The sequence below is a fragment of the Rhea americana genome, unplaced genomic scaffold, assembly GCF_003343005.1.
Source record: "Rhea americana isolate MKP2758 unplaced genomic scaffold, rheAme1 scaffold_123, whole genome shotgun sequence".
NCBI lineage: Eukaryota > Metazoa > Chordata > Aves > Rheiformes > Rheidae > Rhea > Rhea americana.
In genome coordinates this window covers 1,783,285-1,792,570 of record NW_028185295.1, presented here as the reverse complement: position 1 = coordinate 1,792,570, position 9,286 = coordinate 1,783,285, and the positions used below count along the sequence as shown (strand labels likewise).

Below are 9,286 nucleotides of genomic sequence, written 5' to 3'. Positions count from 1 at the left end.
GCCGCGGAGCTGCAGGGGAAGTACCAGAAGCTGGCGCAGGAGTACTCCAAGGTACTGGGGCGCCTCTGCCCGAGCAGCCGTGGCCGCCCCCCTGCAGCCTTTGCGCGGCCCCGCAGGCGGCGGGGAGAGGGGAGCGGGAAGCGGGAGCGGCTCTTCCGCTCGGCCCCGGCGTGCGGGAAGGCTGGTCGCGGCGGCGGCTCGCGRTGCTGGCGGCCCGAGGGTCCCCTCCTCCTCCCGGCAGCCCGGGCGGGAGCTGCGGCAGTGCCGTTCGGCGGAGCGCCGGCTCGGCGACCTGCAGGCGTGCGCGCAGCGCCGAGCACGCGGGAGGACGAGCCGCCCAGCTCTGCGGGCAGGGCCGTGCAACTGCCGTAGCTCCCCTCGCCCCTGCCCTCCTCGGCTGGGCGGGAAGCCTGGTTACCCTCTCTGGYGTGGGCGTGGAGCCCTTGCTCTTGCTCTCACCCACGGGCAGGRGTTTGCTCAGCTGGTGGGAACGGGAGTTCAGCGGTGTTAGTAATGCTTGCTGGGGTGCTGCAGTGTCTTGGAAGTGAGGGTGCTTGATTCCACCTTTGCCTCGTGTCGTTCCTGTATTTCCACAGCTATCCAAGGGTTTTCTGCATCTGAAGCTGCTTAAGGGAGCATTTGCAGATGCTTTTGCTGTTTCTTTCCAATGTTCCAGGTGACTTCCTAAATGCTGGAGCCATGCTTCATTTAGAACGCTTCTTCTTTATTTTGTTGTTCACTAAAAAGAAAAGGCTGCTAGTTTTGAATGGCATAGTTCTTCTGCAGCTGTGGGAAAGAAAGCCAGCACTTGTTTTTTGTGTATCCCCRCAACAAAGTGTTTGGCACAAGGTGTTGACTGTGTTTGATACCTTTCCCTAGATTACAGAACARTGTGTCTTTAAATGCTGTTCTCCTTGTGACTACTGTAAAGGATTGTAGAGAATCCAAAATGTTTGGACTTCTTTAAAAAAATATTTCTGTAAGTTGACTTGTAAATCCTGAAGTCAGTTCAGTTCTTCTCTCAGCCACAGAGTTTACATTTGTTGCCACGTTTTACAGTGGAGCTGCTGTACCTTGGAGATCAAAAATGGTGTGAGATAAAGTAAATGAGGGACTTGATTCCTGAGCAGATCTTTGAAATGCAGACCTTCTGAAGTTCTAGCTACTGGATTCTCTTTTCTTTAGTGTCATGATGTCCAAAAGTTTTCTTTGAACTTTATCTTGCAACTTTCAGCCTGCAGTGTTTCATTGGTGTTCTCTGGGAGCTGCTTTTTTTTTTTTCTCATCTCACTTCTTGTGGAACAGCTCCAGCTCACTGTGTGATTACCATTGCAGATAACTCTCCTTTTCCTGCAAATGATCAGCTGTTCAACTGGCTGTTTATTGTATWCAGGCAAGAAAGGAGCATAGCTCTGGGAAGCTGTTTGCCTACTTGCTAGTCATGTTGTGGAAGCTAAGGAAAGGAGCAGATAAGAGCTTGATAGATTCAAGAAGCGCCAAGGAAGTGCCTGGCAAACGATCACTTTTCTTGTTTCACAGAGCAATCCAAGAGAAGGATGTTTGTTTTCAGAATACTTGTCTTCTATTCAAGTTAACTTCTGACTCTCTCACTCAGGCTAAATGGAAAAAATAGTCAAAATGCTTCTTCAGCTTGTGATAGCTTTTGATGGATCACACTTGATCTTGATGCATCATGGTTGAGCTAGTTCATTCTGTTTCATTCTTGCACCTGACATTTTTCAGCATTAGTAGCTGTGATGGAAAAAGGCACAGAAAACTACCACACTGCTTTTTTTTTCCTGCTCAGGACACCTTATGCTTAAAAGTCTTTACCTTGGTGCTCTTGCAAGTTTCTTATATTGCCTTTATATGCCTGAGCAACCCAATGGGAGAATACTGCAGGGCATAAAACTGTGCTTAACAGGCAGTGTCAATTGTCTTCTGACCTTTTTGAAATGTATTCAGTCATCAAACTGAAAAGATTAGCTATTGCTGCCTTACATTTAAAATCTTGCCTTTTATGCTTCTACCAGAGGTATTTCCAAGCCATTCCCAATACAAATCCTTTTAATTTATATCTACAACAGCTGGATTCAAGCATGTCAAATGAATACAAGCTACCACTGAAGAAATCAGGGTTCAAGCAGTTATCAAGGAATGAGAAGATGGAATCCTTAGCATTATTGCTGCACAGGGTTAGAGATATTCTGTGAAGTAGCTGGAAAATAGGYTTGTTTAGTGACACATTTCACCTTAGTGATTTTATCAGAGACTTCTGAACTTCATAAGTAAGACAAAAGGGCTTTTTCCTGTGTGCTTTTTATGTTTTCCCCTGAAATTTTTGTCRGGCTGTTTTCTCTGGGTCATCTGCTGTTACTGATAACCGTGTTTTAATGGGAAAATTACTAACTTCCTGAATTGGTACAGATTGACTTTTTATTGTGAGTTATATTTTTGTTCCAGAACCAGTCATGAACAGTTTTGAGGGTAATGAAGGAAAGGCAGAAATAACACTGAATATGTGGAAGAACTCAATTAGTCAAGAAGTTCTAACTTTCCATATTTATTCACTGTTTTTTAAACAGTAACTATATTTAAGTTATTAAAGACTTTTCTTAAGTAAGAATTATGTTCTATTTGAGAAGGAAGTTCAACTGGCAAACTAATTCTCATTCCCTAACAATTCAGGATACAAATTTGATGCTTTTTTTTTGATGCTTTTTTTTTTAACTTAACATTGCTACTCTCCAGAATAGAATACTTAAAAAAAAAAAAATAAATAAATAAAAAAAATAAAAAAAATAAAAAAAATCTGATCTCTTTAAGAAAAGATATGTTTTATGCATGCAAATGTCTTTCCTAGTGAGTGTTTTTTGTTTATTCTTTTGTCTTACATAGTTATCTGCATCTCTTATTTTTCAGCTTCGAGCTCAGAACCAGGTGCTGAAAAAGGGGGTTGTAGATGAACAAGCAAACTCTGCTTCTCTGAAGGTAATGTGTAGAGACTGTTAACTTCAGTTATATTAAGTCTTGACAAAATAGGTAAATGAGAGGTTGTTTTTTATTATTCAAAGAATGGTGATTAAAAGAACAGTGAAAAATGATTTAGTAAGAATTCTTGCCCTGCAGTTACTGTGTTCATTGTTCTTTGTAAGTGTTTACTTTGTAAACATGAAAGGTTGCTGCTTGATGATTGATTTATAGGATGAAGTACCTGATCAAGCATGGTCTATGGGCATGTCAAGGAAATGAAGTCAGTCTTTTAGTTTAAAAGCAATACTTTTTGCCTCTTCAGTGATAAAATACTGAACAACGAAGGTTTTGAGGTTGTTGTTTTAAGTGTACAAAAGTTTAATTTTAAAACTCTTTGCTCCCTCAGGAGCAACTGAAGATGAAGGATCAATCACTGAGAAAACTGCAACAGGAAATGGACAGTTTGACCTTTCGGAATCAGCAGCTTGCCAAGCGAGTGGAACTGCTCCAAGATGAACTTGCTTTAAGTGAAGCTAGGGGCAAGAAGAATAAGGTATATGCTAAAGGCAAACAACTTTTTTTTAAGGAAGTGACTCTTCCTTACCTSTCACTATTTTACCTTGATTTATAGCAGCAGTTACTTTGTGTCAAGGCTTGAGCTAAGTGTTCTTGCTGCAACTTGTAACTGATAAAATGTTACTGAAAATATCAACAAAACAGATGTTGATACCTATATTGTATGCTAAATAGGTCTGGTCTTCCTAGTATGAGAACTAATTGACACTGAATTAGTGTATCCCTTTCCAGATCTTTATTAAATTTTTAAGCAACTAGAGAAGATCTTGGAGCTTTCTGATTAATCCACTKCTGTGAAGAAAATTGACTTTCTTATCCGCCTCTCCTTTCATTGCTTTGTAATTTTGATGTCAGTACGTAGCTCTTCATTCTGTGACTGTAGCTTTTYCAATAGGCTCTTAACTGAATCTTGTCAAATGCTTTGAAGTTTAAATTTTCACCTAGCACTTCTTTGTTTCAAAATGGTAGAATAATTAGAGCGCTGAGATTAAACTTAGCTTGCCATGTTCTTCAAATGTCTCAGCTTGGCCACTTCCTCTTTAGTAATATCAGATTTCCCAAGGATGTTCCATCTGGACTTCAATAAATTTCTCAAGCATCATTTGATACCTCTTTCTTATGAAGAACCCTCCTCTTAATTACTGTGATCTGTTCTTTTTTTTTGACATCTCCCAAAACTCCGTAAAGATATTATTCAATTAATTAGAAATATACTCATCTTCTTTAATTGTTTCCAGAATTTCTGTACCTTTCTTTTTTCAGATTATCCACTTCCTTGGCAAGCGTAGTACCTCTGACTAATATTACTCATTCATCTTAATAGATTTACTTTCAAAGTGCATCTTGGCCTTTCTGATCTTTTAATTCATGTTGTATAACTTACAGCTTCACTAGGCATATTCCCAAATTTTGAAGAACCTCATTTTGACTTGAGTAGCTTTACAGACCCTTGTCAGTGAATTTTCTTGCTCAAATGTGAGAAGACCTAATTTTGTATTATTTCAAGGAGTATCTATACTACTTTATAAGTATACTCCCTTTAGTTCTATATATAGAGCCCTTTTCAGCAAGTATGTGTTACTGAACACTCTTACTAGATTCAATACCACCTTTAGATCTCATGTCACTGGGAGACCAAGTAAACCATATCTACAACTGTTGAGATTAAGCTTTTGATGGATGATCTGTGTCAGACTGCAGTCCTTCTAGAATGAATGGAATGTGTGCCCATGTCTCAAGTGATCCAGATTACAGGCTGGCATCAAAAAGTGCAGTTTACTTAACTGTGCCAGTTATCCCAGGCAATTGAAGTTCAGCGTTAAGTTTAAATATAAACGGTCATCGTTTTTGTTCAGTGCTGGTACTGCCTTAGTTCAGCAGAATGGCAGAGCAGCTGTCTGCATGGGATTCATTAGTGGTCTGTGAGCCCTTTGAATGAAAAGGATGAAAAACGAAGAACTGTTAGCAGGGAGTTCTGTATTCCCAGGGAACTTAGCAGGCAATAAAGGCCTGGTGTCACCCAGTGCTACAGCCTGCCCTGGGACAGTGCCCTTTCAGTGACTGTCCTTGGTCTCCGGTGAGATGAGACTGGCTGAGAAGAGGGGACATGCCATACACACAGCTCACATAACACAGTAAGTCTTTCTGCATGGGGTTTAATACTGCTGACTACTTGGAATCATGGAATATTCAAATGGTGGGAACAGCACCTGCATACAGAAGCAGTTTCATGCGTCTATAAGGTCTGAGTAGTGACTATTTCTTTTCTTAACCCATATCTAATGAGCATTCTACCCCTTTACAAAAACAAATGCTGCTTTGGGGCTCATGTTATATGCAAGATACTCTTAGGTGTGTTAGTTTAAGTGGAATATGTTCATGTGCCTCCATTACAGAAGGAATTTAAGTGATGGGAAGTGTTCCCAGATATCTGGGGGCATGTGATAATGGATGCATGCATGCATTCTTTTAGAAAAGTGGAGAATCTTCATCTCAGTTGAGTCAAGAGCAGAAAAGTGTCTTCAATGAAGATCTTCAGAAGAAGATAGAAGAGAATGAACGACTGCATATACTGGTGAGTAAAACTCAATCTTTTTCTTTCAGAAAAATGTTCATGTGAACCAAACTGGAGAAAATAAAATAGCACTTGGAAATYAGTGCATTTAGAAGTTTAGTGGATTAGGTTAGACAGCATAGTTTATAGATATTCACTTGGCTAATGAAAGTAGCTTGACTTTAGATTTTTAAGGTGGTATATGGAATAATTCATATAGCAAKAGATGGTTCTCTCATTTAGTTTTGTAACTCTTGGTGAGACTTGACTACTGTATTGAAAATAGCTATATAGTTGGTATTGGATGGAAGTTTTTTCTTCACTCACACTTTCAGAATTGCTTTAAAACTTAGTATTTTCTGCAAATTGGCAARAATTACTTTGTCAATATAGAATGTTCCACTAGTTTAGAAAATGTACCAGAAAATCAGACTGAACAACGAATATTTTTTGCAAGTGTCTATCAATAATATTTTTAAAGAATGCTTGATACTGCAGAATTTTAATAAACTCTAAGTACTTTCTTCCTCAGTCTCTTTTCTGTAAATATAAACATAAACTCCTGTGAGTTAGTAAGGGAATACTTGCTACTAATGTGGATTTAATTGGTATAATTGATAGGATTAGATTCCATAGCACTAAATGAAAGTGAAGCTCTTGCACATGAGTCTTGCTTTTCTCATTGTAGTTCTTTGAAGCAGATGAACAGCACAAACATTTAGAAGCAGAGCTGAGAAGCAGACTTGAAGTTTTGGAAACTGAGGCTGCCCAGCATCAAGCTGTGGTGGACAGTTTAACACGGAAATATGTGGATACCATAGAAAAGCTGCAAAATGATAAAGCTAAATTGGAAGTAAGGGKTTTTTTTTTGTTACTTAATGAACTTGAAAAGTTTTGAAATTAAATATTTTGCTGTGTCAGTACTTACATTGTGAGATTATCTTCTTACATAAAGATCAAGTCTCAGACACTAGAAAGAGAAGCTAAGGACTGTAGGCTTCGAACCGAAGAATGGTGAGTGTTTTTATTTAATATAATGAAAAAATTGAATTAAAGAAATATCTGCTTTAAAAAATTAATTGGGTTACTTGGAGGGGAAAAATAACTGGTTAAAAAAACAGTACTGATAAAACTGAAAGCACAGGGCAACAGCACGTTAACATCAAGACCATGCAGCTTGGGTCCCTTTTCCTTCTACTGAGTACGTAACTAGACAGTCACTTTACACAGATGCGGACAAAACTCCTTTTAGTAAGAGCTGACAAGCTATTGCAGACAACTGTAAAGCTGATGAATGATTGCAGGTTTTATTTGCAATGAAACACTATCAAATGGAAAGAAACTGTTGAACTTGTATGAAACAAAGATGTGTGAGTTTTCACACACTGCCTCTAAAAACAGTTTGGATGAAGTATTTATATGCTGAAACTTGACCTGCTAAAAGGTAGTTTCAAAAATCTCTCTGCCTAAAATGCCTATTGAATTCTCTCTCTCTCTCTTTGTGTGTGTGTGTGTGTGTGTGTATATGTATATTTTTTGCTTCAGGAATAATACATACTCAGAATATTTGAAGTTTATTGTTTTGGAATTCTTAAATTGTCTTGAACATAAGCTATACAGAACAGGAAGTAGTTAAGGACTGAGTCAAATGAAGTTAGGGAGTACTTTAGGTGCATTTTTTTCTTAAACTTACAGTGTCAACCTTTTTAAGTAGTGGATTAAATCATGATAAATGGTTAAATGAGAAGTTCCTTCCATCTTTCAAGTAGTAACTCTGAAAYATATTTTAATTATTTTGAGAGATAGGAACATCCTTGAATTCTAATAATTGTCTTCTAATACAGATCAGAGTTTCACTTACAGTATGACTTGAAAAGGGGGTGGAAGTTTTTACTCCTCTTTATCTTTTTCTCTTTCACTCTTTTCTTTTCTTTTTTTTTTTTAACACATAGCATAGGTTTGAAAGGTAGTGTTGTTCTGTTCCTATGGAACTTAGAGCTTGTCTGTCCTAGGAAATTTCATGATTACTGGGTAATGTCATTGTAAGAAAATGTCTCTACCATTTAAGATGGGAGGCTTTTGAAGTTAAAAATAAAAACCCGACACTATTTCAAAYACTGAAATCAATATCTAATGAAGACCTGACAGAGAGGAAAACTTTATGAAAATGCTGCTGCTTGTTTTTTCCCGCTTTTTCAATGAGAAAGGATCTCTCTGCTTCCAAGATCCAAGCTTTATTGCAAGGGGAATATCAGGGGATACCAGACTTGACAGCCTGTATATCTTGGGAATTAAAGGGCAAAACATGAAAAAAAAAATATATCAAACTGCTTGTTTACCATTCCTTTTCCAAGAAACGTCAATACTTTTGTAGTCTGTCTTGGAGTTTGAGTTGTTTAACATGCCTGAGGTTGTTCATATCCCACAGTTTCTAATGTGACTAGTGCTGTTACGCTTCATACACTACAGTTCCTGTGCRATTTTTGGGGCTGCTCGTCAAGAAAAATCTTTAGTAATGAATATGAGATGCTTATTAGTCAAATACTTCATATTTTATTTGGTTTTGGATTCTTTTTCCCTCTTTGTATTATTAACTTTAACGAATGTAGAACAAACTATCACTTTGATACCTTCCCTCCCACCATCCAATATATGTGCAGGAGTTCTAGATGTCAGACTGGAAACAAAACAGTGAAGAATTGAGGGCCTGAGTTGGGTAAGGTGTGGAAATTGGTCTGAATCAATATMCAGTATTCTTTGTTAGCATACATGTACAATGCTGGAACATGTTACTGTTCATCTTGAGCATCTACAGTAATGGTATTAGTAATCATCCTAATATAGCTTCACATCTAATATACACAGGCAGATGTGTGTGTGGGGGGGATCACTTTAGAATGGAGCTGAAACATAGTTGTCAAATCTCTTAAGAATGTACCRTAACAGAGCAATGCTTAAGTATAGGACTCTGAAAAACTCTAATAATGAGGTAGTATACTTATAAGTGAGTCTTTTGACAGTTCATGTATGTTGGAATTCTACATTAGGTAACTAAGTTAAAGGCCCATTTGTGTTCTGGTTCAAATTTTAATGAATAGAATATTTTTGTATAGCTTATGTCATGGGTGCAATATTGGAAAGTAATATAAAGATTAAGTAAGTTGAATTTCTGAAGAATAGCACTCTAAGACTTATGCTTTCTTGCTGCTTTCAGTGCATTTATTAGATGTTAAAATACTGTCATGTTCTAAATTTGACATGAAAGATGACTTACTGTCTTCTATGTAACTTTTGGAAAGAGATATCTGGTAACCTCAGGGAGACTTAGGGTGAGTTACAGTGGTGGTGATGCTAATTAAACTTTAAGGATTTACATTGTGTTTTTTGTTGTTGTTATTTAGCCAGCAACAGCTGAAGAATCTCCAAGCAGCTTTGGGCAGTAGATTGGAAGAATCTCTGTGTATAATCAATGAAAAAGTACCTTTTAATGACACGAGTAGGTATTGCTTTGTTTTGTTTTTTCTTGGCTCTCTTACTGAATTTGGGTATTCATCTGGAGGTACTGAATTAAAATACACTAGTTGTAAGAAGAATTGGACATCTAAATAGACAGACTCCTGGAACTTCTTGTAATATGTATTCATGACGCTAGTCATCTTTTGTTTAGTGATCTAAAAATACCAA

At 37.9% G+C, this 9,286-nt stretch overlaps 1 protein-coding gene across 1 annotated transcript in view; it reads left to right on the top strand.

Annotated features, from left to right (window-relative positions):
• PPP1R21 (protein phosphatase 1 regulatory subunit 21) overlaps positions 1 to 9,286 on the top strand; it is a gene marked incomplete at its 5' end in the record, with an annotated part of 31,899 nt that continues 22,613 nt past the window's right edge. The window contains 7 exons of the mRNA XM_085325820.1: positions 1 to 51; positions 2,923 to 2,991; positions 3,380 to 3,526; positions 5,522 to 5,623; positions 6,291 to 6,455; positions 6,558 to 6,616; positions 9,004 to 9,098. Of these exons, the coding sequence (XP_085181946.1) occupies positions 1 to 51; positions 2,923 to 2,991; positions 3,380 to 3,526; positions 5,522 to 5,623; positions 6,291 to 6,455; positions 6,558 to 6,616; positions 9,004 to 9,098 (688 nt within the window). The remainder of the gene's footprint in view (positions 52 to 2,922; positions 2,992 to 3,379; positions 3,527 to 5,521; positions 5,624 to 6,290; positions 6,456 to 6,557; positions 6,617 to 9,003; positions 9,099 to 9,286) is intronic.